The sequence below is a fragment of the Lycorma delicatula genome, chromosome 10 (genome assembly GCF_047948215.1).
Source record: "Lycorma delicatula isolate Av1 chromosome 10, ASM4794821v1, whole genome shotgun sequence".
Lineage (NCBI taxonomy): Eukaryota > Metazoa > Arthropoda > Insecta > Hemiptera > Fulgoridae > Lycorma > Lycorma delicatula.
Genome location: NC_134464.1, coordinates 72,154,698 through 72,171,804, shown reverse-complemented (window position 1 = coordinate 72,171,804; position 17,107 = coordinate 72,154,698). Strand labels below are relative to the sequence as shown.

At 30.2% G+C, this 17,107-nt stretch overlaps 1 protein-coding gene across 4 annotated transcripts in view; it reads right to left on the bottom strand.

The window, feature by feature from the left end:
• Nucleotides 1–15,456, bottom strand: part of LOC142331173 (PI-PLC X domain-containing protein 3-like) — a 34,620-nt gene extending 19,164 nt beyond the window's left edge. For all 4 annotated transcript variants that reach the window (XR_012757910.1, XR_012757911.1, XM_075376883.1 and 1 more), the window contains exons 1-2: nt 15,221–15,456; nt 5,846–6,169 (exon numbers count right to left, since the gene is read on the bottom strand). Coding sequence is in view for 2 of the 4 variants with exons in the window: in XM_075376883.1 (XP_075232998.1) it covers nt 5,846–6,169; nt 15,221–15,374 (478 nt within the window). In the remaining 2 variants the exon portion in view is untranslated. The remainder of the gene's footprint in view (nt 1–5,845; nt 6,170–15,220) is intronic.
• Between the last annotated feature and the right edge of the window lie 1,651 nt (nt 15,457–17,107).

The following is a 17,107-nucleotide window of genomic DNA, read 5'->3' as shown; positions in this document are numbered from 1 at the left end:
TCGTGCCCTTGAAAATATTCATACCAGGTGTTTTTGTTCTCGATTGTCTTGTTTAATTTTATCTTATCTATGGTGTTTACTGGTGTATGGTCAATTTCCTTCAGATCCTCTCTTATTTCTCTGATACATCTGTATCCTGTCTTGGTGGTTTTCAAGTTGCATGGCATCAGTGAAGGTTTCTAACTCTTTGTACACAACTTTGTTGGGCACAATCCACCACTGCCAGTCTTTCTGGTACTTGTTATTGATGCAGGTTCTTCTGATTCTTCTTTCGATTTTCTGGGGCCTGTCTGTCCTTGATTGTTCGTTCAGGTGGAAGAGTGTTCCTGCTGCATAAGTGGCTTCTGTTTTTATAACTGTGTTGTAGTGTTATTTTTGCGTTTATTATTGGCATTTTTTATCGTAAGTGAACCAGGTTAATTTTTGAACTTCAGCTAGTTTGTTTCTTCTTATTTGGATTGAGGTTTTTTTTAGGTTGTTTGTTACTATTTCTCTAAGGTTTTTAGGTTGGGTTACTATTTTGATTTTATTACCATTTATGTTTACTTCTTTTAATTGTGTTGGTTTATGGTTCACTATTATTGTCTTTTCCAATGAAACTTTGAGGCCAATTTTATTTGCAATGTTTTGAAATTCAAATATCTGTGATTTAGCTTTGTCAATGTTGTTTGCTAGCAATGCCAAGTTGTCAGTGAAACCAAGACTGTTTTGGTTTAAAGGTTTTGAAGAAAATAGTGGAGAGAGTCCATCGCCTTGGTGCAATTCTGTTTTCATCTCAAAAGATTCAGAAAACTAGCCTCTGAAATTTACCTTTGACTTAGTGTTTGTGAGGGTCAGTTTTATCACATTTATTAACTTGATATGTAGTCTGAGGTGTCTTAGAATTTCTACTAGGGATTCTCTGTGGATGCAATCATAAGTTTTCTTGAAATCTACAAATGTTATTATCATGTCCCTATTTCTTTTCCTGCTGTAATCCATTATTAGCTTGAGACTTATGATCTGGTCTGTACAACTCTTCCAGGGTCTGAAACCTTCCTGGTGTTCTCCTAGTTCTTTCTGAGTTGTAGAATTCTGTTGATTCTTCTCAGTTTAGGAGTTAGTTGAAATATTTAGCTAGGATTTGCACGTTGTCTTTATTGTTATGGGTGAGTTTACCATTTTCATTCTATGTTAGTAGGATTGGGAGTGCATATTTTTGGAGCTGATTTTTCAGTGTTTTGTAGTAGTCTCTCAACTGTGTTTTAGTGAATTCTTCTTCTATTGACTTAGGTGTGTCTTTATGGTGTTGTCTTTTTATTCTCCTTAGGAGTTGGGTGGTTCCTTTTCTTTGTTTTACTAGATTTAGGAAGGATGTTTCTGATTTTTGGGATTGGCGAAATAGACATCCTTAATGTATTTTTCCACTGTTTCATCACATTTGCTGTTCCACCATTGATGTTTTTTTCAGAATTCTATTGGGACTAATTCTTTTTCAAGTTTATACATAACTGTTATTTTTTCAGTTGCTTTTAGGTAATTTTCATTCTTGATTAGCTGGATAAGGTCCATTTTTCTTTTAGTTTAAGGGGCTTGGTTTTGTTCCTTTCTTTGGGAGTAAATTTAATTTTAATTTTGACTACATAGTGATCTGAGCCTGTGTATACTCCTCAGTGGGCTTTTACATTATAGATCTCCTTGTGATGGTGTTTGTCTGTGAAGACATGGTCTAGTTAACATTCTCCTTTAGTGTAGTCTGGGTGTTTTCAGGTTCAAAGCTCACCCGATCTGGAATTTTCTCTTCAATTAATAAAAATTTAACATAAAGATCATGTTCTATTCTTAAATAAATCATCTCATGAATTTTTTTATAATAAATCAAAAGTGGATCAAAAGTAAATGGAAAAAAATTTAAGTACACAAATCTATTATCATGATCATGATTGGTTTGAGATTCAAGTTGCAAATTCTACTTCAATATGCTGAATAATACGCATATAACATGTTCAACCAATCGGGGTTTTTGTTTTAGAAACCAGATATTCCTGCATTTAGATCCCCTCAAAAAAATAAATAAATAAAACATTTAAAATTAACTCAAAAAAAATCAGTTAAAAATGATTGACTACAATTAAAATCATGAAATCTAAGAGGTTTTATGAAAATATAAGAAAAACCACATCAAAATAATAATTGTAATTGGTTTGTCCCTTATTATCATATCTGATTGTGGCTCATTATCGTACCCAATCATGTCCAATCTGACTATGTTTTTATATAAGTGTTTCAGGTTTACATTTGGATAAAGATAAAAGATCATGATCATCAGGGGGAGGAAATGACCAGACATTTATCACAAATTTTTCTTTCACTTATTATTTAATATATACAGCTAAATTTGTTGTTCTAAATTGTTAAATTCTTTCTAGTTCAAGTTCTATATGTAAACAATCTATACTTGTACAATTTTCTTCTGAATAATACATATTGGTCAGAAATCTCAATTAAGAATCTAATGCACTGATCACGATTGTCAAAGAGTAGGTCAAGATTTAGATGTATACTTTGTGTTAATGTGATGTGTTTTATCTGTAAAACTGAACCAAGAATAACCAAATTCAGCTGTCTAGTTTGTTGATCGGATTTTTAATAGACTGAATGATGTAATCTTAAAATGGATGAACTGTTGAAATGGCAATTAGAAACACAGTGTTTTTTCCTGGAGCATTCAGGTATATTTGGTAGCAACATATTCTTCTTTCGGCAACATTTATCTTTGCTTTTATAAAATTTCTATGATGGCATATTAGACAGGTGAACAGCTTACATTTAGGATTAAATAATTATAAAAAAATTGATAATTATTTATATAACTGCACAATGTGTGATTCAATGCCACTTCAGTATCCATCAGAATGATGCGGTGCCATTAGCCTATGACATTAAAGTCTAGATGCAGAATTTTAAAGTAATTGGTTTAGCGTTGAACAAGAAGCCTTCTGGTAAACAAAGAACAGTACATCCACCTACAAACATTGATGCCCTAAGTGTTGCAATACTATGAAGTACCAAACTGTGTGCCTTAACAAATCCTTGCTAAGTTTTACTTGGCTTGTTGAACTCCAATTTTTGAAGGATTCTTCATAAGAATTTATACATGCATTCTTGTAAAATTGAAGTATGCAGATATTAGAATAAAGTTGATTATTGTATGATTTTTTGCCACTGGCTTTCAAATTTTATGAATTTAACAAAGATATTATTCATAGAATGCCAATGATAAATCACATTTCCGTTATGCTGATATGTAAATAAACAAAACTTCCGGTATCGAGGCACTACCAACCTTAATGAAATACTTTAAGCGTTAATAGCATAAAACCTAAAACCTTATGGCATACAGTAAAACTCTCTGAAATAACTGATTGATATGTCTTTGAGGAGAATGATGGGACATCAGTAAATTTTTGTTTTTTTCAAATAGCGAAAAAATAATCTGATATAAATCCAGATATGTGGTTTCAACAGGATTGGACAATCAGTCTTGCAGGAAGACAGTCAATGAATGTAGTTAAATTATTGCTTATTCATAAACATTGAAATATTCTTTGTACTTTTTTTGTAGGGATATTTAAAGATTGAAGATAAAAACATTTTTGTCACTAAGTTACTGAATTTTCTATGATGTATTATGTTGTGTGATAGAAAACATAAACATTCAATTTGATGACCATGTGAATCGAAATGGTAGCCACCTACCCTTCAGGATGTAGTTTTAAAAACTAAAACATTTGAACATAAGTTAAATACTACTAAATAAACTACCAATTTGTAACAAAAGTCTTCTGGTTTTTTAATGTATCGGTAATAAAATTATGAAATTTAAAAAATTACCTCATTTATTGGCTCAAAATTCTTATTAGTTAAGTCTTACATTTGTTTTAGACATATGAGCTTAAATATAGTCAGTCTTTTCTATTCATTTTCTTGAAATAGTTTTATTTTTAAGTCTGATTAAGATACACAATTCTAAATAGCAACATGGACAGTATGAGCTGCATCATAGGTTTATTATATATTATTTTCCATATATTGCAGAAATTTATTTTAAACTGTTGTATACTTTCACATTCTACACCTATATAATGAATAGGAGTTTTACTAGTTAAAATTTAAATGTAATTCCACTAATATGATAGTCATTTAGGTTGAATACATCACCTACTAGGTAAAAATCAAAATATATATTTTCAGTAAACATTATGTTCTAATTAAATAAAAAACAGATTAATCTTTCTTAATTGTTCATTAGGTCCAATAATTCTTGAGTGTTATTGAATTAATCATTTACACTAAGTTTATCGAAAACAATTTTTATTATTATAATTTACTTAAAATAAAGCCCAGGTGGACAACATGACCTATGTAGAAGACTTATTAGTATTATCTTTCATTTATTACTGAAAAAAATTTGAAAATATATTGTATTTAATCTTTTTTTCCCAATTAGTATACATGTACATTTTACTTAGGGATGTTACATACATACTTGTTGGAAATATTTCCAATGCTTTCTTTATTTTGGATAAAAAAGAATTTTTGTGTACTGATCAAATCCACCATTTGGTTGAAGCAAGTCTTCAAATCTACGTCAAGAATCTAGATATACGTTATTTCAAGATTTCAGTGTTAAAAAACAAAGCTAATCCAATCCACTGGGTTGTATATTGAAACCCCAGTTAGTTAAATAATATAATTTTATTAATGCACATTAAAGCAGTGATTAACTCAGTGCTGAATAGATATTTGAACTCTTATTGGATTTTGATGTATTATCATAGCTGATCATTCCTAAACATTTTTTTTTTTTTTAATAATTTTTGTTTCATAATTAAATTAAGATATCATAGCTTATGTGGTTAATTTTATTTTGACGTAGATCGTACATAAATTTAATATTTTTTTCACTTAATACTAAAACCTTGTTGCTTAAATTTGAATGAAATTGTTCAATTATTTTTTTTATATTCTACTGGAAAATAATATTTTCACACATATTTTAATTGGATTATACTCCAGAAATTAATCCTGTAGAAGATTTAATTCCAAACTTCATTGCCTTGATCTTGAAACTCAATTTGATAGAACTCATTACCAAATACTGGTCAATATCCAAATTTTTATTGTGGAATTATATTACATTATAATTATAATTGAAAATGAGGATAATCCAAATTCAACTTATGTATATATAAATAATTATACAAAATAAAAGATAGGTAGTAAAATTCTAAAGGATGGAAAAGCTAAAACAGAGAGATCAAAAGCGCATTAGCCTGAACAAGGAGATCTTTAATACAGAAAAGAATTCTGCTAGTATCAATCACTATGGATCTAAGAATGAAAAGATATTCTACAAACATTTGTGTTCGTTGAAGCAATTTATATTATCCATACTGGAAAAAGAGGAAAAATGAAAAAAGATTAGTAACCTTTAAATTTGGAATTCATGTTGGACATTAAAAATTATGTAGGTATATAAAGTAAAAATCTAAAAAGTGTAGAAGAGGAGAGAAATTTCATACTATAACCTTTTAAGAGACAAACAAGACTGGTTGACCAATGGTTAAAGTAAAAGTTTAATTAATTTCAAAATTGAGGGATGTGTAGGGAGTAAAAAATGTGCAAGAAAATAAAGGCTGAAATATATAAAATGAATAATTGAAGGTGTAATGAATGGTTTCAAGTTATAAAATTAACATAGAATAGAATGGATTGTAGAACAGCATCAGATGAATGAAATAACTGATTACTCAAGAGTAAAATTTATCCATATAAGGTAATATATGTATAATCAATGTCTTACTTATATTTTTATTAGTATTGTTATAGCTGCTGTAATTTCTCCAGTAAACAGACCAATAACCCATACATACACTATAAAATGGTAATGATGAATAATCACGCTTTTCTTGAATATTAGTTTGAATCCAGTTGATGTTATTAGTTATTTTACTCTGAAAGATTGGTTTCGTTTCTTTATATTTTACGGGATCTTTATCATATAAAGCAACCCAATCATTTGGTTCAGTATTATCTACTATCCATAATAATTCCAGCTCACGTATCTTTTCACTTGATATCATTGGTGAAACAAGAATTTCAATAAGTGGTTTATGACATTCCAGATCTAGAAAAAAATCCATACATAACACATCAATAAAATGTAATATAGTTTATGTTTGCTAGGTTAGTAATCCTCTACATGTATGTTACCTTCAATAAATTAATTCTTCCATGGATAATAAATACAATGAGATAATGATACAAATGGGATAAATTCAGATAAAGATATAACAGGTAGTTTAGAAGGAGACCCTTATTCACTAAAACTGGAACTGAAATGAATTTTTTTTAGAATATGAAGTTTTCAAGCTCATAACGTTAAAACTATTCCAAAAATCTTTATTGGATTAGGAAGAAAAATGAAGCCACATATTTACTTAAAATGTCCTTCACCAGGTTTGGGTATTATTTTACAGCCTTCAAATATGAAAAAGAATCCATGAATAGATCTGTTGGGAAACCTGTTTAAACAAATATCAAAGAAGAATGAAAAATAACTCAAAGGTTGTCCAATGTTCTTAATATGGATCTAGCGAGTGTTCATCAAGAACCCATTGAAGACCATCGGGTGAAAAGGGCAAATGAAAGGGTGGTTGATGATAAAGGGATGATTTACTCTTTATCACAAAAATCATCATCAAAATTAGTGCCTCAGATTTCTATTGTAAAGTAGGCTTCCATTTCACCAACAGTTATTCGAATGATTAAAGTATATTTACGGGGAATGATAATAGTACACTAATGTTGAATGATGTTTTAATATCAAAATGGATATTCTATGGAGATTTTTTGTCCTCTATCATCCATGGAACTGCTGTAACACTCTCCCAATTTATTTAGCCATGTAGTATTGCCCTCATCATTCACTCGAAAGGTTTGGAGTTCGAGTGTACAGGTCAGACTGGTATTTTTTTATATGCTACAAATAATTTATGTCATATTTCCACATTCAAGCTATTAAAAAATAAAACTGTTAACAAATTGCTTCCTTCAGGTAGTAGAGCTTACTTTAGATGAATCTCAGCCTTTTTGATTAAACATTTTACTCAGTATCCATATTTGTTTAACTTGAGATGTATAAAACTGAATTTTGTAAATCTTTGAGCAAAATCTCATCTGTAGAGATGAAGAAATATGTTTTTGATAAATATAGAATTTATCTTTTTATTCTCATAAAATTTCAGGTCGTAAAGTAGCTGGATAAATTTATGATAAAACTATTTTAAAGTAGGCTAGACAATGTCTATAAAATATTCCTAAATTTTTATTACATACCTAATGTAGGAGTACAACATACTATTACATTACAGTAAGCAGTTGATAAAACCTTTGTTAAATGACTTTCATATCCAAGTCATCATTCAAGATTAATATATTTGTACATACATTTTAAGGCTACTGCTATAAAACTTTATCAGTATAAAAAATTTGATTAACTGTACGATATTTAGTTTGAATAAAGAAGTTTTATTTTTCTAATTAAAAAAAAAAAATTACCAAATGATAACTAAAACAACATTAAATTTAAATAAGAACATGGATAAAAGTTTTAAGTGAAATTAAATGAATTTTTTAATTGTTTTGTTAATGGAGCTTAGAATCATGCAACAAAAAAAGGTGAAAAAATCAATTTATTTTGAGTTTTTATAAAAATATAACCAACGTGTTTTTTGATATTCATATTAAATTTTAATAAAACAATTCAAAAAAGAACAACCTTTAATTTGGCTTTTGTATGATTTTTTTTAAACAATATTACTATGAATCTAGTAGTTCACTCATCTAGTACTTACCTGTAAGCAAAGAAAACACAATTGTAAATATCACTTCAATAGTATTTATCACTGATAAAGAGATTGGATTATATAACCTTGTAAAGATCTTCTGTAAACTTATTTCCTGGTGTTTAGAAATGAGTCATGAGTTTAAATTATTTTAAAAAAACGTTTTAACCTAAACATTTCATCATTGTTACGCATGGATAATTTAATGTAATTTTTATGAAAATGCTGTTACTGTTAATAAGTATAATCTGATTTTTATATTAATGCATTTCTTTGTTTTAGGTGAATGCTGAATATATAGCTTTTAAAAATACAAGACCAACTTCCAGCAGTTTCATTATTTTTATAAAATAAAACTAAGGGAAGGTTAGATTTTTAGAATAAGATAAATATTAATATCCAGTCTTATTTTCTATTCTTTTTCACCATTAAAAAAAAGGACAAAAAACTATCAAACAATCTGGTATTAAAAATACTTTCACAACTTAACTAGCACTTCCTGAAAATATCTTTAAAAACTCGAAAACAATAAATTGAATTAATTTTCTGTTTATGCAGCTGATATAAACAAATTAATCCCAATCGTTCATTTTCATGTCAACGTTAAATTAAGAAGTGTTAGTTTAAAAAAATTGAATGTTGAAAGGATTTTGAATTCGGTAAAATCTAGGCAACATTTCAACATGAAGTATTGAGTGTTATAATCATAAGTTTTCTATTTTTATTAAATCCAAAGAAAACAAAAAATCTGCAGAAATAGCAAATGTTCAAAAGATAATATTGAAATATTATATAATATATATATTGAAATATTTAGGGTTAGGTATATTTGGTCAATTTTTACTTTTGTTTGTAAAGATTACAAACATAATCTATTGGTTTTAGTTTGTTACGTGGAATCGACAGATGTATAGTTATGTGATAGTAAGTACCCTCTAGGCTCTTGGCGGGAGTCCCGCCAATTCGCTTACGGGCACTGCACCTGCAGAGGGTCTACGAGGGGATGGTCAAGAAAGACTCGAAGGCTCTCATGGTTCAGGACTGGCAGAACAGCTGGGAGAGTGCGCACACAGGGGCGTGGACTAGGCGACTGATCCCACGGCTGCAGGAGTGGCTGGAGAGAGGGCATGGGGATGCTGACCATTACCTATGTCAACTTCTCTCCGGTCATGGGGAATTCGGTGGATACCTCCACAGGTTCCACCGGCGCGAATTCCCGAACTGTTTTTACTGCGGGGAGGTTGATACGGCGGAACACACCTTCTTTGCGTGCCCCAGATGGGAGGATGCGAGGAGGCGTGCTGGTATGTGCGCGGTCACGCCGGACACGCTGCTTGCTTTCATGCTCCGCAGCTTGGGTGACTGGAGGGCAGTCGCGGGTTTGGCGGCGGAGGTCCTTAGAAGGAAGGGACAAGATTACGTTGAGTGGGGCGCGGACTGACGTGATGCTGCCGCCTGATGCATGTGGATGCTGTTGTGTTGATTTTGTGTTGTGCGGCAATTTTGTTCTATTGTATTTTGTTTCTTTTGTATTGTGTCTTTTTGTCGGATTTTGTGTGCCTCATTTTGAGGCTATATGCTGCTGAATGCTGGATCCTACAGTGGTTGCTGTTAGGGTCACATGGATTTGTGGGAGGAAGATGGTTGGAAAAAAAAAAAATTTAACCAACCCCTCAAAAGAGCTGAACCGGTAGGCTGACCTGCCATGCCGGTATATAGCCGGTAGGTGGGGAGGCCTATTAGAGTCTAATGCCACTCCCAGGAGGGAGCAGAGGGGAAGGCATATTAAAAGAATGATGAAACGTGGCGCCGTTAGGGCACGGAAGGTAGCCTTCATGTCTAGGTAGCCCTGGCCTACACGCAAGTTGTGTGGGTTGGGGTGCTCCGATGATGGCATGAGGGACCCTTGTGGTTTGAGAGATCGCGATGTGATAGTCAAGCCTGGCTATTGCATTTAGGATAGGGCTGGGGAGGGTAGCCTCTCGGCGGAAGGCGCATGGGCCGCTGAAATGGTGGTCCATGCGCTCTGATGATGCTGGGGGGACCCCGTTGGGAAACTCCCATTGCGGAGTAGACAGGATGGGCAGATACTACTGCCACGGCGCCCTCTGGCGACTGCGTATGCTTGATTGCTGAACCGGTCGCCAGAGGGGGTTTAAAGAAAAAAAAAAAAGTACCCTCTAGGAAAGTAAGTACCCTCGGCATTGCTGAGGCTTATGGCCAATGCCGGGGTCCTAGGACATTCAAGCGCAGAATGTTGGCGTCTACCGTGGTATCGATGATATTGTATGCGGCAACGGTGGTGAGAAATGCTCGGAGATTGAATGGCATATATAGGAAGATCGCGATATGAGTGGAACCATATCGCGATCCACTTCTAAATGAAGTCTAGTTTTGTACAGTTTCAGGTCAACCATTCCTGAGATGTGTGTTTAATTGAAATCCAACCTACTATCCAGGAACTAGAACACTATTCAGGATCTAGTAAACAAATCTGTATAAAAGTATTATATATATTCTGGCATGGTTGGAAAAGGAAGTTTTTTCTGACACTGACGCTGAGCCCGAACATCAGGAAAAATCATAGATTTAGAACAATCAGATAAAGAAGATAATTCCAGCCTGTCAGCGTCTTGTCTCATCAACAAGCAGCAAGTGCACGCTCAAATCAAGGAATGAGTAGTGGCGCAGGTGGTTCAATCTTCCATGGTAAGGATGGCATAAGTAATTGATATGCGCACAATACAGCATAGTCACGACCTAGCTGAACCTTTGAGATGACCAATTATTGCTGTTAGTAGTAAAACGAACAGTGCTAATGATACAGTCTTATAGATTCTCTCTTCTATGAAAATTGAAACTAGGTATTGACAGTCAAAATTATTCAGTATTTTTCGAAGGGATGTATTATATGGAGCATTTGTTTGATCATTAAGAAGTATACATTTATTGGTGAGGTTACAGATAAGTGTTTTAGAAAGCTAGTTTATTTTGCAGAGAGAAATACACCAATTACATAGTTCAGTTGAAATGATTCTTCCATTTGTTAACAAATATTTTTAAGTTAACCCTAAACTAGGATTGTAAAGTATTAGATTGTGGCCCCCATAGATATTTTCATATGTATTATGATAGACTGCCCTACTTGGAATCCAAACCAAACAATATTTGCAAAACAATTGAGTCAAACATATTAAAATGATGCTCTTAAAGGAAAGTGGTGTTGACATCAGTACATTAGCAATTAATACAGTGGGACTTTAGAGGTTCCATTGTTCTACGTTTAGCCAATTTATAATTTGTTCCTTCAAAGAGGGAATTTTGTACTAGAGTTCTTACAATTAAAATTCTCTTCATTATAACTCTTTTGTTTCACAGTTAAGGACCTCCAGTCAGTATTATATAATGTAAAGTATTAAGAGTTATTCATATAATATTTTGGCCAATAAAATATGCACATTGTTCAATGTGAATCTAAATAAGGATCTTTTTCATATATTAATTTATTGCCCAGTTTTTAAGCTATAATAGGTCATTATTTCTAAAAATTTAATGTACAGGAGCATTTAAAATTGATACAATAAATTTATTTCCAGCACATTAAAAAGAGCATTTGTTAAAACTTTATCAATATTGATATGTTATTCATGTTATAAGGCTGCAGCAATTTATAATTGTTGGATGATTTGGATACCATAGCTTTGTTATTTTTTTCTGCAGCATTTATTACTTATCTAATGAAAAATTCAGATTTTGAGAGACGTCTGAATGAATCTGAGAAAGCAGCATGAGTATCATTTTAAAATATTGTTAAATCATTCCTAGGCAAAAAGAAGCCGAAAACTATTTAGAATTGAAGTTTGAACTTCTTGAACACTAAAAAATATTGTGATACAATATGTTTTTTAAAAATACAAATTTTGAATTTATATTTGCACTTTTTTTCACTAAACTTAGTGATGTAAGTGATGAGCATGGTGAGAGCTATCAGCGTAATATATTAATGATGGAAACATGCGACCAGGGAAAATGGAGTCTGAACATGATTGCCAATTACTGCTGGAGACTGTGAAGGGACATTCCAGAGGCTGAATACAGTAGGAAAAAATCTGATGTGGACACCACATAACTTCTTTGTATGCCTATTAAATTATATTTACACATTTTTTTTGAATGAAAAGTACATAAAATTTTATTTCATTAATAACTTCTGATATTTTTCCATTTTTTTATTATTGTTATTGTTAAATTATTTATTTATTGTAAAACATTTTTTACAATTATAGGTTAATAATTATTAATAAATCAATATATATAAATTAAAAAAAGAAAGTCAAAAAAAAAGGAGATGTAGTGTGATTCGAACCAATGTGCCTTCCCTTGTAATATTCAAATATTTCATTAATTAAAATTTTATTTGGCTATAATTCAGAAACCAATGAAAATAAGTACCACTTATGATATATCGTTGAAAACCTCTCAACGAGGGCTTATTACTACAGTTAAGAAAAAGTCCAAACTCCAATTTTTTTTGGATTTTGGGCTTTTTTGGACACTTTTGGTTCAGTTAATTGCTATCAAAAGAGGAGGTACACAATTAGATGTTTCAACAGCCCTAAATTCAAAATTTCAACATTCTAGGCTAATCATTTTTTAGTTATGCAAGATACATATGTACATATGTATGTACAGACATCATGCCGAAACTAATCAAAATGGATTCAGGGATGGTCAAAATGGATATTCCAATGAAATCTGAAAACTGAAATTTTTTGCGATCACAATAATTCCTTTATTGCGTACAAGGAAGTAAAAAAACAAATATTAAGTGAGATTATATTATATAATTCCTTCAAAAACGTAAGTTTTTTTTTTACTAAAAATCCCTGCCTTCATTTATTTTTGGCTTGCAGATTTGAAATCAGAATAATAAATATTACTTTTGACACATACTATTTAATAAGACACATTTTACTAAATGCTTGTAACAGGAATATCTTCTTTTTTTAAATTCTTTTTTTTTTAATTGTAGAAAAAAATTATTTTTTTAGTGTTATTATTATTAATATTATTTACCAATCAGAATAAGATACTTAATATAAAAAAGAGAATATAAATCTCTAATGCATAGTTTAGTATAATTAATAAATCCATACAGCAGTATTTTAGTAACCTAATAAAATGCCTTAACTTTCATGCAGAACTGTTGATTGGATGAAACTGCATTACAAAAATCAGTGTATAAACCCAAATTACAATCTAATACAATGTACATATTTGCATTTACATTTACATTTTATTGATGGTAGGCCATGAATATGATTTTGAATTTGAGATTTTTTTACTGTATTTCAAAACTGTTGTTTCCTTTAAAATTTGGTAATAAAAGCAAATAATACTGTTTTATGTAAAAGTTGATGATATGCAAAATATAGTTACAATTAAACAGGATTACTATTTGCTGAATGTAAAAATGTACCAATCTGTTGAGATCGTTTACAGATAATTAAGGAAATTACCATTGTAATTGTGTTTCTATGATCCTAATTTATTGAATTATGAAATTGTTTTAACCTTCATGCTACATGATTCTGAAAGTGAAAAAACAAACTGCGTTTTGTGTTGAATATTAATACCCATGTTAATTTTAATGTTATATATTATTTATATTAAAACACTCGTGACTGATTTTACGTACACTTCAATTAATTGTATTCATTGCTAATATTTCACAATTTGTTTTTAAAATAACTTTTTTAATTAAATTTTTACATATTTTTAAGATTTCTTCTTCTTGTTGTTTTTACATCCTCTTTTTCTTCTTTTACAAGGCATACCAATCATAGATTGCTTAACATTGTAATTCATCTTGTATAGTTACATAATGTCTTAATATCACAATTTTGGAAAGATTCTTCTTGTTGTAGATTCTTTGGTGATAAATCTAACCCCAGTTTTCTCCAATTCTAATATTCTATCATCAATTGCTGTTTTATTTATTACTGTTCTCCTTGTAATCTTTCTTAGGTACTTAAACTAATTGATAACATTTATCTTTTGATATTAGTCCCTGTTATCTTTTGTATGAATAATTTGATATTCGTCATGATTTCCATCTTAGTAAAGGATATCAGACAATTACAAAATTTTGATATATATATTTCAAGTTGAATTTATAGGCAATCAAAAATTGTTATATTTCAAGATGTCAGGGTAGGGTTTCTTTACATTTTATTTTCATGTACAAAAAGTGTATGGTATGCAAAATAAGAATAAAATATGAGGGTTTCTTTTTGTTTATTTTCTTGAAATCAAGTTGCACTGGTACCAGAATGTAGTACTGGTACTGCTTTTTGGGAGAAATAGAAAATTATCCTTTCACATAAAATTTATTTTAATTTAAAGTCTGGCCTAGATTTTATTTTAACATTAAGTATTCATTGTTACCTTTTTTTGTAAGGAAAGATATTATCACTTCCTTAACTGGTGTGGACACCAAATTATAAAAATAAGATTACATGAAAATGGTCCTTACATTTTTCATATCCAAAGGCAAACTGTGACAAAATAAGTCACTGAAAATCTAATTCATGAAAAAAAATTAAGTGTTTGACATGAAAAAGTTTTGCTTTTTATCAATACAAACATTGAAATGAATGTGCATTTTTTATAATACTGTCATGTAGCTAGCCTCCTACGGTTATGGACCATATATTGCGGTCTGTGATAATACAAAATTAAATTTTCCAGTACTGAAAAATTTATTAATGCACCCTTGCTTGAAATATTACAAATTAACTATCATATTGTATTTATTACTGTACTATTTTGAAAAATATTGTTTTTAAAATAATTGGTATTTATAATACAATTAATTGATGTTAACATCAATTACTGACATCTGAGTTTTTAAAAAGTTTTTTATCTTTGTAATCTACGATTATTTGTTCTCAAAACTTGTAACAACTGGGTTGCAGTTACCCTACTTCTTTTTAATATAAGAAACGAATTTTTTATCATTTGAAAAATTACTAAACATTATCAGGAATTGAACCCAAAACTTTCCAAATGAAAAGAAACACTCTCCCATTCCGTATGACGATTTAAAAAGTTAGAAAGAAAATCTATTTTGAATATTATTAAATTATAAATAAACTAAAATTGATATAAATATTTAACTATTATCATTAATTAATTTAATATTAATTATTATTTTTATCTAAATTTAGTTAATTTATGTTAGTATTATTGTATATGAATAAAATTCGTACTGTCATTTTTTTCTATTTAAGCTATGTTTTTATTAACTTTTATTAGTTTTTTGTACTTACCATTTATCGCGATTTGTCCATTCGCAAATAATAAATGTAGATTTAACTGTAAAATTAATACTGTAATGTGAAATATATTTATAATTAAAACACTTCGTGTAAACGCATTGTAAATTCTATAACAGTAATTACATAAATTAGATGTTTTTTGCATTATATTAGGTTATGTGAACAGCGCATAATATTCTGAATAAAGGTTCTGTTAAAACTGTTGCTGCGCTAACTAAAAAATACAGTTAGTTGTTATGGCCAATACGCTCTCCGAAAGTAATTGTATTGTAATAAAATTGTGCGGAAACGAAATATTAGTGTAATCAGAGGGCGAGAATGAAGGTCATCGAAGTCGAATAAAAATTAAATTATTTAACTATCTTAAATCATTATAGAAAGTATCAGCATAATTACTTGAAATACAAAAAAAAATTATTATTAAAAATTAATTTTCTGAATGAATTATCATAGGCTTTTTTATTTACATAAATTGAAACATATTGGTAATAACATAAAGTAATATATTAGATATTATTTATTCCTCATAATATATTATTATTATTTCTGATATGTTTAAATAAGTATTTAAATGCGTACCATCGTTCATCACTTTTGCATTTTCAATAATTGTAAAAAAAAGCGGATGGTTACTCATTTATTAATTTATGTTACTTGTAGCTTGTTTTCCTATATTATTTATGTAATTTATTTAAATAGGCTCCATTTTACTTTATTATAAAAAGCTGGACTTTGAAAATATTAGTGCAGAGATTAATTAAATGATTAAAAAAGGTTTAAAAAACCCTTTTTTATGTCTAAAAAGATTTAGACATAACTTGTAACTGTAAAAATTAATAGTAATTGTGTTAGATTTTTTTTTTAATGAAATTAACATTTATTCTATTATACATCCATATACTACCCTACTAAAGGGTGTTTGTATGTGTGTCTATCTGTGTGCGTCCTCCTTAGCTGTGAACATGCTTACATGATCGAACATATTGCTTGTCAAAAAATCACAAAATTTTTCTTAAATGTTTATAAACAATAGATAACAGTAATAATAATTATAAAATAAATTAATAAATTTTACTATCCTAATTCATTCATTCAATATTGTAGCAGATTTAAATCACGACTATTTTCGATACTGAAAAATACTATCGATTATCCATTTACATTAACTTTTTTTGTTTAACCTCTGGAGGTTAAACAAAAAACCTCGGAACCTTAACGGTAGTCCTGGGACTACCGTTAAGGTTCCGAGGATGAGATGAATAATTTGTAGCGTGTGTGAAAACCCCATGCCTGACCGGGATTCAAACCCGGGACCTCCGGATGAAAGACCGAGACGCTATCACTCACGCCACGGAGGGCGTCTACGTTAACTTTTAACTTAGATTAATATATTTTCTATTGAGGAAGGGTGCTTAACTGAACGTTGACGAACCCTTTTTTCGCTTTTCTATGATCAATTTTCATCATTCAAACAAAAAAATTTTATACAAAAGATAATCAATTTTTGACACCGAGCATTCAGAGACGCCGCCCGTCAGGCCAATCCGCCCTACAACTAGTATACTATTATGCATTTACTTTTATATAATGTAATAGTCGGTCAAGGCGAGGGAAGCGAGCCCTTCCTATCTACTCTGGATTCCCAATGTGTTCATTATCTTCATGCTTGTGAGATTAATACTGATAAATAACAATTAAAAACTTCATTTTTTAAAAGTAATCAGTGTATGTAATTTCTTCAGAGCCAGTTTGGTCAGCACAGGATTTGAAATTTTTGAGTGATCTGAAGTATACGGATTTTAGAATAGTCGGTCCCTTCTTAAAAGTACTAGTTATAGGTTCCTTGATTTATAATTATACTTTGTAGTGTGCTATAAT